This window comes from Akebia trifoliata, chromosome 11 (assembly GCF_017979445.1).
Source record: "Akebia trifoliata isolate Shusen 1 chromosome 11, ASM1797944v1, whole genome shotgun sequence".
NCBI lineage: Eukaryota > Viridiplantae > Streptophyta > Magnoliopsida > Ranunculales > Lardizabalaceae > Akebia > Akebia trifoliata.
Window position 1 is genome coordinate 44,596,663 of NC_141385.1, and position 16,397 is coordinate 44,613,059.

Below are 16,397 nucleotides of genomic sequence, written 5' to 3' on the forward strand. Positions count from 1 at the left end.
TTGGGAGTAATTCTATTGGCACCCCAAATTTTATTTATTACAATTCAACTAAATTAAATAAGTTGAATGACATTTTTCTCCCTTTTAGTATAAAGAAATTAATAAGAGAAGAGCATAGCATCGTCATCATTAAGTTGTTGGAGAATTGGAGTAGATTATTCACGTTGGTTGATGTTCTCTCTTAGGATTGTTGTTGTTAGTGATATTTCTTTTTTTTGTCCTGTACAATTTTAATTTATTAGTGTATTAAGAGAACATCATGATGTGGAAATGTTGTTAGTTCTAATTTTAAATAGCGTGTTAGGTTTAGCTCTATATGATAAATAATTTAAATAATTGGAGTGTAACAAGTAGAAGTTGGGGTGCCAATAGAAGTACCCATTATTAAAATTTTCATTTTTTATGGTCAAGAGTCAAGACTAAGACCATATATAGTTTTAAAGGTTAAAACTCGTGGAGGCCAATCGGTTGCTTATATCAGTTTTATTCAATTAAAAGTTTGAAAATAATTTTTAAAACATTATAAATGACAGTTATATTTAAAAAAAATAAAAAAAAATTAATATCGATAAATTTAACAACTCGAGCAAGATAGATCTCTAAATTACCATGGCAGTACACATTCAAAATACTTACCAAATTGTTTTTGATAAGGATCGGATCTGAAATCAATCAGATACCAGATTAGACTTGTGCCGGATCAGGTTTTTATTATAATCTCAATATTAGGATCCAATACAATCAGATCAGATCTAAGTACAATCAGTCAACATGATAGGTGATTTTTAGCCATTGGATTTGAGTGGTTAATTTACTGGTTGAAACCAAGGGATAGACATCACCATCATGATATGTATATCAATCAGTGGGCCTTAAAGATTATGCCACGTGGCAATAAAAGGAGATTACTTCTGACTCTTGATGCCTGGTGGTGATGACCGATCACATTTTACTTGCTCAAAAGCACTCCTGCCATCTATGAACCCACGACAATTTCAATTTAACCGATTAAAAAGATTTTTTTTACTAAGTGGACCATCAAGAGTAGTTCTAATACTTAGGGACTAATTAGAAAGAAATCCCTCCATGAGAGACCTTTAAGTAATTTTTTTCTGAAAACATATGACGGTTCTGCATCTAGTCATCCTGAAACCCCTTAATTAAAATGGGAAAATTACTTGACTTTTAAGGGCTCGCTAAATAGTCCATATAGTAAATCCCTATTTTCTATTTAGTGCTTGAACCCTACCCTAAACATTTTTCATAATTGAAATATTAAAACTACTCTAATCATTCAAATTCATTATTTTTGCCCAAAATTTTTTGATTTCCAACATCCCAATCAAGTTTTAGAGATACCATTCCGATGGAAATGATTTGAGAAAGAGGAAGAAGTCATTTTCAAGAATTTTGATATGTATGTAAAAAAATATGGGTTTTCAATTGTTTTATTTCATTTTTAAGTGAAAATCGATGAAGGATGGTTCTTTTGGTTTAAAATCATCTACACAAATCATTATGTCAAATTTGAAGTAGATCTTTCCACATATTTCATTTGGAAAAACTCAGGAAAAAAAAAACGAGAGGATTTACAACATCAAGTTAGACAATTATATTTAAGTTCAATATTTTTATCATCGAGTTCGACATTTTTTTTAAAAATTGTCAAACTCAACAATAATTAAAACTTGTGAGCTTGACAATTATTTTTAAAAAAGTTGAACTCAACGCTATAAAATCCACCTGTTTTCATTTTTTCAAGTTTTTCCACCTAAAACACATGAAATGATTGACTTAAAATTTAATATAACGACTTGTGTAGATGATTTCAAACCAAAAGAACCATCATCGATCAATTTTCATCAAATTGGAATTGTCGGAAATGATTGGAATCGTCATTGGAAAACCTAAGTATATGAAGAGGATGAAAAAGGGGTAATTTCGATATTTCAAAAATATTATAACCTAATATGAGGTTGCAGGACCATTAAGAAAAGAAAATTTTACTAAATGAACTATTAAGAGAAGCCCTAAAACTTAGGGACTAATTATAAAGAAAATCTTTCACTAGGGATCATTAAGTAATTTTTTCAATTAAAATAACTTCTTAAATGTTTATCTTAAATTAATGGTCTAAAAATTAATATATTTATTAAAATAGCGAAGGCATCTATTTTTCAAAGACGTTCTAAACGATGTCAGACAAAATCAAAGAAATATCCAGATTGAAAGATCTAAAAAAGCAAAAGACAACAAAACACATATTGAGGTCGTAAGATAAAATATGAACATATGAACACAATAGAATTAATTAGAAGAGAATGATGATGGCACAATTAAGGGGCACCTGGTAACAAGTTGCATCCTGTGCACCTATAAAATTAGGGAACCAGTTCGAAACCAAAACTTGAATCTGCCTTTCATCTTATATGTTGTGTAAATTTAGCTACTGTTACCTTACAATATTTTTTATGTGTATTGTCAAGATTTGTTGTGTGGTACATCATGTTACACTCCTATAAATCTATGACAGACGGCTCTCTTGATGCTTTGTATTATATTTATTTTTGCCCAAGTCAGATAAAAAAAGGTCTGCGGGCATGTTAAAAGATGAAGAAAAGTATAATAGAAAAGAAGGTCAGGTTGTGTTTAATAAAACAGCAGCGTTGGAGGTACCCACCACTCCCTCACCTAAAAGGCACATCGCAGCAACCCTCGAGAACTTCCTTGCAAACAGGAAACAAGAGACAAAGGTTGAATCAGACGGACACCACTCAGTCCGATACTCGGTCTCATAGTATACATGGTTCATGTCCTGCCAGATTGTATAACAGAAAATTGAAGTATTAAAGAACAATCCAAGAAGCCAGAGGTGTAGATCAAGCAACCTCAAAATTAAGTTCAGGAAGAAAAAAAAAAGGGGTATTAAAACGCATATAGTGTCTGCACATAATAGAAATAAGTGGGATGAACAAGAGAGTAAACTTTAAGTTGTTCCAAGCATACAAGGTAATTTATTATCAATGATGGCAACAAAACACCTTACTTTAACATAATAATAATAATAATAATAAGCTTAATAAATAATGAATTTAAAAAGAAAAAGAAAATTCAAGAAATTACTGATTACTGCAAATAGCATCTGCACATAACGTTCGTCTAGAATACAGTTGTGCTGCTTTTTAAGTTTCTGCATTTGATATTCAGATACTATCAGGACAAGGATCATTTACATTAGAAGGGTAGGAACCATTTTTAAGAGCAAATACAGCATCTAGTAAATCATGGACAAAGAATCTCTCTCGAGTCGGTCTGCATTGTATCGTCCTAACTGTGCACAAGGTGAACCTAATCCATTATCTATATAATTAGAAAGAAATACTAGAATCACTAATAAAAAGGAAGGAAATAAGCCCTCGAGTCCTCTCTATGTCAGAGAGACCAAAACACATCTAAGTAGTAGGCCAACCAGTCAATAGATCCTTCAAAATTGACCTTCTAAATGAACTGACTGATTCGAAGTGCTAAGTGGTAAGGTGTGTGGAGTGGAGTGTTGTTCCCATGTCCTAGGTTCAAACCCTCTCAAATCCAATTTCATTTGCTAAACACTAATCCTATACCTATCAAAAAAATAAATGAACTGCTTGACCTTAAGCAACAAAACATAACCATCACATCAATATATTTTTTCAATCTACCCTACTGTGTTTGTGTCTGTTTGGTTCATTCTCTATTTATTTAATATAAATCAGGCATTTATCTAACCAAAAAAAAAATGAGAGCTGCCAAATTCTATGATCTTGACATGAGTATTCCTCACAACTGAAAGGATATACAACAAAGCCAGAAGGAAAATAATCTAATTTTGGTGTAATGGTACTTTTCAGAACAAATTACTTGCCAGATTTGCACCTGCTCTCCATCTTTGTTTTTCTTTTCTTTTTTTTAAATATTATTATTGTGAAGATAGGATGTTAATTATGTACCTCAATCTGCTCAATTTCATTGCAATATATTTACAGTTTTCAATATATTTTCCACCCCAGTGCCAAAAAAAGTCCATCGCGGTTAGAATTGAAAAGAAAAAATCTTTTTTTGTCAAATAGCCTTAGTTTTAGACTTTTTTTGACAATTGAAAAGGTATTTTAGGTCATTTGACAACGATGAGGTAAAATGACCTCAATATAGTTTTTTACTGTTTTATGACAGTTGAAAGTGTATTTGAGGCCATTTGACCTAATCTTTTCTATAAACCCCAAAGACCCTAAATTTCATTTCCTCACAAAAAATCTACAATCATTCTCTCTCTACCCTCTTAATCTGGATTGTAATACTTGATCAACACTAATACATTTCATCCAAGTAGTCATATTTTTCCTCTCAAGACATTGCCTCAAAATAAGATTTTACACCTTAACACCAGATATTCAGAAAACACTAAACCTTGAAACTAATCTTCTCCAGAAAAGATAGATCTAATTACAAAAGTAATCTCAATGATAATTTTATTAGTCACAGTATCCCAAGATGAGGATATTAAATGTGGTATATCAGTTGAGGAGAGATCACTCACAAGATTCTGCTTTCCCTTACTAAGGTCAATTGGAGGTCGCTGCTGCAGAATGAAAGCATTAAAAGAAGATAATTAGAACAGTTCAATATAATGGAATTGAATGCCTGCCATACTCTGAAAAACATTTCCATGGTGGAGCGCACTACGTATGCAAAAGCACTTGTGCTCTGATGATGCAAGTTCAAATGATACTATGAAAAAAATTCAAGATCTTGATGTAACATCCTTCTACATAAACAAGAGGCATGGAAAGAGGGAGAAAATCTGAACCTTCGATACATTGAAATACGGTAAGGAAATGAATTTCATGCATCATTGCATTCCTTGCAATATCTCTTGAAGACCGGAAGGATAATATCATATCATTCACGATCACCTCTACATGTTTTTGAACTAATGTAATCCACTGAAATCAAAAAATCAAATGCAAGACCAACATTATAATAGCAATCAATGCTCCAGTAAGAAAACCTTCATAAACTGAATTGAATATGGACCCAAAGAAAAACATGATCTAGTGCCACATAGATATAGAGCATAAAATTTTTATTAACTCCAAAATAAATAAAATTAAAAAAAAAAAAAAAGACATTTTTTGACCATAAGATTTAAATTTTTAAATCTGGGATTTCAGTGGCCATCCATTTTTAAAGTCTAGATTTGGCCCCAAAAAACAGTTTATTTTTTGAACAAAAAAAAATATAATAAATTTAAATCCAATCTAGACCATGAAGCCCAAATGAGGACCTCAGTCTCTACTATGTGTGTGTGTGCACAATCGAAAACCAAGGGGTTGTTCAGAAACATGGACAAGTAGAAGTCATGTTTTTTCTCTGAAAGCATAATCTGAAAATAAGGCTTCTTGGAGATAAAAAAAAATGAGCCGACATTTCGCATTCATTACTCCCTGCTTACGACACGAAAAAAAAAAAACAGAGGTTTTCCCCCATCTTATTCGAAGCACCCAATACTCCCAAGTCAGTTGACTTGTGACTCAGCAAGTTAAGATAGTTGTTAGACATCCAAAGTCAATGAGTTGACATCTAGGTAGGTTTAGAAGCAACCCCACTCAACAAAGTCCACAGGAATTTTTAGATGACTAACTTTCATGATTCAACAGTGATTCAATCAAATTATGCAAGGGATCACAAATAACAGAAATATGTTCTTAGCTAGGATGCACCATTTTTAAAGAATATGTGACAGAAACCATGTCCCACCCATGTGTCACACACATGGCAACACAATTTACAAAAAAATCTTTTTTTTTTTAAACTTATTATAAGATTTTGTTTTCAGCTATTATTTGGTACAAAACCTAGATACTTCAATATGATACCGATATTGGATAATGCATGGATGTTTCTAGGTACGATTATGCAATTCCTATTGTATTATTTTCTTAGTGCCTAACAAATAGTATATTTGATTTCTAACAAAAAAGCATAAATAGTATATTATAACACATCCAATTGTAAAAAATCTTTACAAGAACACTAGTTTCATTACATAGGAATTATTTAAAAGCAGGAAAATTATAAGCTAAAAAAAGATAAAATAAATAATGCATGTGTTAAGATATTAAATGAAATACCAGTCCATATTTGTGTCCTAGGTTTTTGGAAATGAGGAGTATCCCCATTTTCCTTACCAATGTTTTTATATGTATTCATATCAAAGTATCTTATATTATTTGTATATTGTTTTTTATTTATTTATAGTTTTATATTGTTTATATGATTTTAATGTAGATTAGTGTACTGAAATGCGTTCTTTCTATATTGTATACTTAACATGAACTAAAAATAATTTAAAAAAGTATACCACTCATACATGGAATTAAGTTTAAGACAATTTCTATGAACAAGGGATGAGCATTGACCAAGCAGTTTAAACCGATTATTGTACAATTGACCTCAGACCTATTCCCGATTGCAGAAGCAGAAGGGCATTGTTCATGCATGGAATAAGGAGTTGACTCTACCACGAAATCAAGAGAGGAGTCAAGCCAGAAAGTCAAGCCCTTGTAACACCGGGTTTAGAAAGTCAGCATTCGAGATAAGAAAAAGGTTAGCAGAGGAGATCCGGTAACTGTTATGAATGTGGAAGGGTGGGGCATTTAGCTCGTTATGGGTGGGGATCCCACACCTCTGATCCTGAAGTTGCCTCCGCTTCCACCTATCCCTGATGTGTCCCCAATCGGCTGAATCAGAAGGAGACATCCGAGAGACTCCTTTGGTGTTGTTTTCTTATCATCCCATTAAGGACAGATTTTTTTGTTCATATGTCAAGGGCTTGTAAGGTTTTGCACGTTGTATCAAATTAAACCACATGTTCCACCACAGCATTGTTGTTCCTAGTCTCTATTAGCAACGAGCCTACTGAGTTCTCGGGGTCAGGTTGAGGTATCCCATAGGGCCTGCATAGTGCAACAGCCTTCTCGCGGAGCTAGGCTGGTCTTAAATTCCTAACTGTCTACATACATCTTGTCCTTTTTGAGAGTGGGCAATGGATGTCGCTGCAGGTAGCACTAACCAAAGTCGTGCACTTGATAGGGCAGGACCTAATATCCATTAAGTGGATTGCCATTTTGTTTGTAAAAAAAAAAAATCCAAGAGGGCCAATACTCATTGAAAGCGGATCAGGAACTCGGGAAAGCACTGTAATCTATCTTTTGTTCTAGCTCTTTAGCTCTAGGAAAATTTGATTCTTAATTTGATTGTGGCGTTTATTCAGTTGATCCTCTCTTTAATTGATATTGACGCTCAATTGAATTGACTCGCTTACACTGATCTTTCATCTCCTAGTTTACCAGGTGAAGGAAGGAAACTAATTTACACCCCTATTGATTGAATGGGTCGATCTAAAAGCAATTGATCGGATGGGGGATCCCCTTCTACTTTAAAGCTTTGCATGAGCGTAGGCTTGCCTCTGACTTTAGAATAACACCTTGAAAATCGAATGAATGAACCAGCGAAGAAAACGTTAGGATCAAGGGCTGGTCGAAAAGTCGGACTAAAAGTCAAGTGAATGGGCCTACCTATATTATGATCATTGGAATGAGCCAATAGCCACATTTGGGCAAGAATGCAATAGGTTTCCCTGGCCCCACGCTTTGGCATCCCTAATCCTAACGGAACATAGTCAATTCCTGGACAGCCATGATCGCTCGTTCATGGCTAGGTGACTACTATTTTAGTTGGTTGGTTTTCGTGAGCTAGCTAGTGTTTAGAAGATGTGAATTGAATTCTTGATTGAATCTATTTATGTTCGACCCAATCCAATAAATGTCTCATTTTAATTGGCGACTATCAAATAATCACTATTACTAGAAATAAGCTTCTTTTCTTCAGGACGAAGGTTAGGGTCATCATAAGGTGAGTTGTAAGCCTATGAAATTAGTTACCAAAGTAAGAAGTGATATCAGGAAACTAAGCATAAAAATATTCAAAGGTAGCAGAGCCACCATATTGACAAAAAACGCCATCCTTGATATTGACAAGATCATGAACTAAAGAAATCAGTTTTATATTCTCCAAATTCTCGATGAAACTTTCAGAAATTTGTTTGAAGTAACAAAGTTGAACCCCCACCAAATAATTACCCAATCCAGACTTTGTTACAATGAATAACATTTATGGCTGATCTAGTAATATCTTCGAAATACTCAACCATTTTATGAGAAAATTGATACAGACTTACAAATACAAGCCACAAAAACGAAGTTAAATAGGCAAATTCAATTGTATATATTAAAATAACTTAAGACATCACATTAAAGTAATGAGGATCTCACCTTTTTCATTTATATATCCTTCACTAAAGGGATTTTGTACTTAAGACTTGATGTTCCTTGCACCAGGATTAGAAGGAACCACATCTTTCTTCAGTGTCTCATAACTTATATACTTCTTTTGCATCATCAAAACTCTCCTATTAATCTCTGAATCCATCTCCATCTCCACCACTATCTTTGTTTCCCTTCCATTGCAAGATTTCCTTACCATTAACTCTGAATCATTAGGTGTTCAATGAAATAGATTCCACACCATACAAAATCTTGCAAACCAAAAGAAGTAGACCCAAGTAGAGATTCTTCTTCATTATGAGTAATTTACAATAGGATCAAATTCATCTCCTTGAGCATTTCAAAAGCCCCAAAACTTCCCATATCACTTGATTTGATATTCCACCAAGTGGTAATATTGCCATCCCTCCATCCATCCCATAAATTTCTCTCAAACCTATCAATGTGGAGCTGTAACTTGCTCTGATTAGTAGATCACAACAAAAAATCATTAAGGGTGGCCCAACTAAATAAATTCTCGAAATTTCCCATTTCAGGAAAACCTCATTTTTAGCAAGATTTTAGTCTCTGAATAATTATCTACACTAGGAACTCTTTCCAGAATCGTCACCAAATAATTCAAAAAACAATTGTGAAAAACTCATTAAAATATTTTATATGTTGCTATAAAACAAAAAAGAATGGTTCTGAAAGAAGAATTTCCATCAAAGAAAATTTTAAAAATAAAAAAAAGGAATTTGTTTTTTCTAAGCAATCATACATCAGAACCAAAACATTAATTCTGCAATCAAAAGAACTTTAAAGGATTCGATTGAGAGATTTCGGCAGAAGCAAAGAAAAATTGATTTGATCAATGCAAAAGAAGAAATAACTGAACTTAAAAATCTGTAAAACCCTAGAACTCCACAATATCAAAATTTTATAAGGTTTGGGGGGAAAAGTTGAAGAAATCATACCTTAATGGGTGAGGAAAACCCTAGCAAAAACTCGATTTTCAATCTGAGAGAGAAATCAAAACCCTAGAAAGTTGAAATCCAATGCCGTCTAAGAGACATCGAAACCCTGGAGGGTCAAAATCTGATTGCGTCTTAGATAGATCAAAACCCTAGAGGGAAGAAATATAATTTCGTCTGAGAGAGAGGGCGAGACAGAGAGCTGATGCGAGAGACATGAGAGCGAGAGAGAAGGTAAATCGTGGACGTGGGGAACAAAGACAGCTGACCCAAACGACATCATCGTAGGGCAGTCCCGATTTGTAGTTAAAATTGACACAAAACCCAGTTAAAAATTGGGTCATTTTTATTGGGGGCGATGGTAGAAATATGTCGGCTAAAAACGACTACTTATAGCAGTCGTTTTTAACTCAATATTAGGGTTCATGCTGTGAGCTGAAAACCGACACGATTGTCTATGTTTTTATTAGATCGTTTTTAAAGAAACTATTATTTTAAATTTATTACACATTTTAATTTAAAAAAAATTAATAACTCATCCAATTAGCCAAATAGAGTCACAAGCCAAGCTTTTAAGTTGATATAGACTCCTGAATTTTCAGAGCTCTGTGTGATGCTAAACTAACCATAGAGATGACAACGAATATAATAACTAATGTATTATATGTTGATTATGATAGAATTTATAATGATATTTTTTGTTCTTATTGATATGATATTTTCAAATACATTGATGTATATTTTTTATACATCGCACTATACTTTTGAGATAAATTTTATTTGATAAATTATGATGTACTTATAGTGTTGATGGCATATTAGGCATCTCCTTATTGTTCTTGTGATCTTGTTATGAAATGACTTACTACGTATATAAAGAAAAGCAATGGATGAATATTTTTTAGATGTTTAACTTAGTAAATAATGTTGGATATGATTGAATACAATTTAAATTGTATTATTTATTTATAAGTGATAAGTAAATTCATTAATATAGATGAATTATTTATTTTTAGTGACATGATGAAGTGAAGGTCAATGATTTCAATAATTCATTGGTCAAAAAAACTTATGAAGAACTTAAAGAAAAAAAAAAGATAATCATTGATCGGATGCAATATTTTACATATAATATTTATTTTAATTTTAAAAAATGATGGATCCCCTGTCCATTTCAGAAATCTTCCACCATTGTAGCCCTTGATATTTAACACTGTGAGGCTGGGGTGAGGTTGATGCCTTCTAAGTACTTCATTTACAAAACTTGCTTTGTGATAGTGACTATGATCATCACCTCTATCCCATGTACTGCTTCTTTCAAATTCACTGCATTTTGGAGCTCTAAAATATTCAATTCATCTCTAAGGTTGATCAATCTCTTTAGTTTTTTTATTTCACATCCACTCTCCTTACCTACAATGAACTTTAACAGTGTTCATAGATATGTTAATCCTCCTATTTCCTATGGTATCAAATGAATGTTTGTAGTCCAAAAAGCAAGATGGCGTAAATTAATCAAGTTTTATGTCTTTGGGTAATTTAATTAACCAGTAACACTTATGAAAGTCTAATGTCTGCAAGTTATAAAAAATTGCTCATTGATTCAGGAAATTTTTGTAGATTTGTAGAAGATTGGGTAAGGTACCGTAGGTGTTTCACATTGCATGTGCCCCGAGTATTAGTTAGGCGCTTTAAGAGGCCCAAATACCTCAGCTCTAAAAGAGAAAAAAAAATGGTTGACATGCCTACTAAAACTTTTTTTTCCCTTGCTCTCAATTGTTTTGATGAATATTTGAATACTCTATTGTTTAGGAGAGCTTCTATTGCCACACCAACTTTTGCTAATGCCACCCATCTTATTGACTCATGAGGATTGTGATAATAGAGAGAGTTAGTGCAGACAGTAAGAAGAGAATGGTGTCCCATCATCAGATTACATGTTGGGATTTTAAATGCATTAACATTGAGGTGACACAGGGTTTACTGCGATTCTCACAATTCTGACGTGGAGATGCACACGTGACTGAAACATCTACGATTATGTGCGCATCTCCATGTCAGAATTGTGAGAATTGCAGGTCTGTGTCACCCCAGCATGAGTGTATGACTCTTTTATATTAGGGCCCAATCTGATATTATTATTATTACCAACATAAAGACACAAAATTCATTTGCTTTAAAAAAATATAAGGTGCAGCTGTCATTTACATTATTACATACAAAATAAGACCCCAAAATTATTTAATGAAATTTATGCCACCTCACAGACACATCACATTAGAAATATTTTTTTTTATCTAACACCTCTTATTGTGGCTATTTCAGTAATACCACACTCTCGAAATCACATGTTTCATGTGATACTAGAATCACCGCTTCACGACTTTCAAATTTCAACAACCACATGTTCACTCCACATTTTGGTAAAATTTATAGATAACCTCTATTTTTATGTTGGTGAGATATGCCTTGAATTTGGTCTTCACTTATCAACGAAAGAAGAAAATACCTTAAAACAATTATTTTTCTTCCCTAAACCAGTCCTACTTAACCTCTATGATATGATGAAAATAATGAAGGTGGTGATGATAGTTGTGATATGATGTTGTTGATGGTAGTGATGATTGTTGTGATAGTAATGATTATGATGATGATGACGATGAGGGCATCAAAGTTATCTTCATCAATCTATAGGAAAACAACAAAGTCAAGAGACATGTCATCAACTTGAAGAAAATAAGAATGTATATCAAATATTCACAAAAACATTGAAGGACGTATCTTTATTTTGCAAACATAAAAGTGCCACAGTTGCAAAGGAGGGTTTCTCAAATTTTTGGCATTTGGTAGGTTCAAAGTCGCATTCCCAAGGATGTTCTTGGTTTGAAAAGCACAGGGGTATCTCTAATATAGATCAAAATGTGTGTGTGTGTGTGTGTGTGTGTGTGTGTGTGTGTGTGTAGGGGGGGGGGGGGGGGGGGGGTCTAAACTACTCCGGTCCCTACATGGCTTCGCTCTGCAAAGGGATGCATATAGTTGAAAAACACATGGGCTATCTCTATCAATCAAAACAGGGGAGCATAGATCATTGAATTTTTTTCATCTTTAAAGTTTAGTGGGGGGTGGTTACTCATCCCTACGAGGTGCCACCATTGGGATTGATAATTCATGAAAAACACGAAATCTTAACTATTAAAACATGAAATCCAACTATGAAGATAAAACCCATCTCAGGATACGTCGTATATCTTTTAGGTAAGTCCCAAGTTGATTTTGTTAATTAGTTGTTAAATCCCTCTTTAATTTATCTATGCGTGATATTCCAAATTTTCATTACTAATGGAATCAAAATAGTCACTGGATTGATTAAAAGATCATTTCAATTGGCTAGAATCTGTTATTAGAACGAAAATAGATCTTGTGGAATTATATTGGATATTTGATAATACATTCTATAGCTTACTAAAAAAATTCCTCTCATGATACGTTCTTAAATAATAAAAAATCTAATTCGTGCAAATTCTTCCTCCAACTAACAAAGAGATCTTGGCCACATATGAAATTGAGCACATTTTTGGAAAATTGTAAAGAAATACTGCACGTGTTTCTCTAGAAGAGTTGGGAAACATGTGTCAGATTACTTTAACGCGTTCAGGCCCACCCAATCGCTCATGCACTCTCTGGTTTACCCATCAAATAAATCCAAGGATGGGCCCATTGTCGACGTGGGTGTGAGCCCTTCACCTCACTTACCTAGATAGAAAGCAGCAACACGTGTGTGCTTTACGTGCATTATTTTTTTACACGTGGCAGAATATAGAAATTGGTGGACATAGTTTGACGGGCATGTTGAACGGTTGAGGAGAGATGTTAAGGGTGGGGCCCACATGATGTTTGTCCTTTGTGAAATATACATTAAAAAAGAAAACTCACCATTTACAATCAAGCTGTTTGTCAAAACTAACTTCGATTGTACCATTTTAAACGATTAGTAGTAAATTGGTACTAAAGTCTCTTTGGTGGGAACCTGTACTTATGCTCTGCCACCAACAATCACACATACTAAGCTAGATATGATAAATCAATGTGCGGCAAAAGATGGGTTTGAACTCAAGACCTCATCCATTTTTTAAGGGAGGTCATAATCAGTATGCCAAAGATTGGTTAAAGTCAATAATTAACATGCTAAGTCTCTAAAACCATGCCCTTGGACATTGCCGAGACCAAGAAACCTGGTAAGAAATGACTAATACAAATTTGTTGACTCGTATAAACATTTTCAATTATGAAATTATGAAGAAATGCATTGTGATCGTCTGATTGTCAAAAGGGTTGAACTTCACAATCAAACAAAAGTATCAATTCTACAGAAAAAATTGACGGGTTAAGGCCCACGAATTTTAGAAACTGAATTTTGACGATCTAGGATCGTCGAAATTCTTGATGTTCCCAGATTTGACGACTAAGAACTGTCGAATTTCTCTCATCCTTCATTAATTTGACATATTCGACTCGTCGAAAAACAAAATTTGACTATGAAAAATTCGACTCCAATTCGACTTCTTGGTCTGTTGAATTTTATGAAATTTGACGGCCCAAGGGTGTCAAATTTGGGTTTTTTTCACATTGTGACAAGCGGGTACTATGTCAAGTGAGCCATCTACAAAATGAGTAGATCTAACTTATGCTTATACTCATTTATCATAAATCAAATTAAGCAAAATAAAAATCATAAACAAGCCCAAACAAAGATTAAATTTCTCTTAATTTGCAATCAAATCTACTACAACATGCTTCTATTTATTTTAGCCATAAGAATCATGCATGCACAGTAACTTATATGAATGATAAAATAGAAACATGTCATTTTAAAATAAAATTACCTTATTTAGAAATAAACAATACTTACCTTTTCCCTCCTCCTTTATCCGGGCTTGAGACCGGCAATATAAAATATTTAATTTTACATTGGCGAAGTAAAAAAGGGGGTTGTTACAACAAAAATAATTATTGATTAAAAAACGAGTAGGTAAACAAGTCTAAGGTGGAGAAATTAAATGTATCTAGATGACTTTCAAAGTCCTTGATTGGGAGGATGACCATTAGGAAACATGATGCGGAAGTATAGGGCTATATGCTCTTGGACTTGGCTCTACACCTGGTTATGGATCTCTCTATGCATTTGTATGTGCATCTGCAACTGCATCTCCATGTTCATTTGTAGCTCAGTCCTTTCATGTTGTCGATCGCGTTCCATTTGCGTGTTTTGCAACTCAACAATCATCTCCTCATGTTGTCGACTACGTTCTACTAGCGTGTTTTGCATCTCATTCAACTGCTACTACATCTCAACATAAGTACCACTACAAAATGAATTAGAAGCATATGTAAAGACTGAACTCGACATCGGGCCTAGGCCTTAGGTACATACTCTACCATGCCGCTCTGGTCCCATTTGTCTCATATTTTCGGTAAATCTTCTTTATGTTATTCTTCTAATCTGTGTACCTTGTCAACATACGTTGCATCACCTACTTCTTCTTTGAATCATCAATTTCGATCTTATTATACAAAAATAAACAATTTAAAAAAATATGTAAAAACATATTATTCGAAAAATGACAAACATATTAATTTATATTTACTTGGATCTCTTGCCACAGTGCATCCTTCAAGTGTTTTAGAATGTCAAGTCATTTCTTGCATTCAAAGTGGCGTAGCCAGAATGCCTAACAATAGTCCCCTTAAAAAGACCCTTGTGTTTTATTTAAGATAAACTAGGTTAGTAAGGAGAGTGTTAGTGTTGTGTTGATCCATTTGAGCTCAAGGACCCTTGGTAAGAGAATGTAAGAGTTCAAATGTTACATTCTGACTAAGGAAACCCTTTAAAATGACCTTTGTGTTTTATTTTAGATAAACTAATTAACTACATTATCATAAAATAGCTTTAACAAAAGAAATAATACAATACTTATAAAAGAAAAAGAAGAAGAAATACAGTAAACTAATTTACTGTTTTGGTGCAAGGCATGGATGATGATGATAACAGAGTATCCTAATTTACTGTTTTCAAATAACAAATAAAACAAGCAATATTGCAAAGCATCACAAGCAAACAAAAAGGAAAAAAAAAATACAGAGATAAAATATGCATTGTGTTTATTGTCTTTTGCATTTTTTGTGTTGTGTTGGGTTTTTGAACCCAACAAAATACAATCGGCGATGACGATTTTATATGAAACAATCAACGCCGCACAGCCCTTCGATCTAGGTCTGAATACCTGCTTAAGAATCACACACGGTATGCAAGATAACAATCACACACAAGCACACAACACAATGATTTACGTGGTTCGGCTATGCCTACGTCCACGGGGCGGCAACGGTCTATTTTATTATAGAAAGCAAAGTAGAAGGTTACAACTTAGAAAACCAACGTTTCTGTGTTCTCTAGCAGCCCCCCCCCCCCCCCAAAAAAAAAAAAAAACTCTGTTTTTGTTTTTTTTATTTTTTATTAATCTATCTCTACCAAAAAAAACAGCAACCCGTTACTTCTCCTGATATCTCGGCAGGATAGGCACCCACGTTTTTTCTCATGTAAAGATAAGAGAGAGAGAGAGAGATAAGGGAGAAAGAGTTGTGTTGTTGTTGGACTCTTCCAACACCAATCTTTCCCCTGTTTCATAATTCAAGTCAAACTCAACAATCTCCACCTTTTGACAAAGAATTACAAGCTGTTACCAATCACCAATACCATTACCACCATGTTCCAAAGAACCACATCCTCCACCGAGGCAACTATACTTCACACTAGGAGTCAAAACAAGACCATACAAGGTCACTATGTCCCGAAAGACCCAATACCCCTTATGGGGTCATCAACAATGAGAAACACGAATCAAGTTCAAGCAATGAGAGAATTTGATCCCAGATACAATTTTGGTCAACATGTCCGCTGGATTGTCCTTGGTGTCGATTTTTTCTAGTAATACCTCACCATCCTCAATGATATCACGAATGTAATGATACCTCACATTAATATGCTTCGTTCTGGCATGATACA

General features: G+C 33.8%; 1 protein-coding gene across 9 annotated transcripts; it reads right to left on the bottom strand.

Moving 5' to 3' along the window:
* Positions 1-2,351: 2,351 nt before the first annotated feature.
* LOC147391977 (glycosyltransferase BC10-like) lies at positions 2,352-9,761 on the bottom strand. 9 transcript variants are annotated; one of them, XM_086417317.1, is made up of 5 exons: positions 9,338-9,751; positions 4,844-4,979; positions 4,574-4,615; positions 3,131-3,190; positions 2,352-2,815 (listed from the first exon to the last, which is right to left on the bottom strand). In XM_086417317.1, the coding sequence occupies exons 2-5, from the start codon at positions 4,880-4,882 to the stop codon at positions 2,639-2,641; spliced, it is 318 nt and encodes a 105-aa protein (XP_086273443.1). In that variant the 5' UTR covers positions 4,883-4,979; positions 9,338-9,751; the 3' UTR covers positions 2,352-2,638. The 9 variants fall into 9 exon arrangements, 2 of the variants coding, with proteins under 2 accessions (XP_086273443.1, XP_086273444.1); XR_015170297.1 differs by lacking the exon at positions 4,844-4,979 and having other exon boundaries at positions 9,338-9,761; XR_015170296.1 differs by lacking the exon at positions 3,131-3,190 and having other exon boundaries at positions 9,338-9,761.
* Between the last annotated feature and the right edge of the window lie 6,636 nt (positions 9,762-16,397).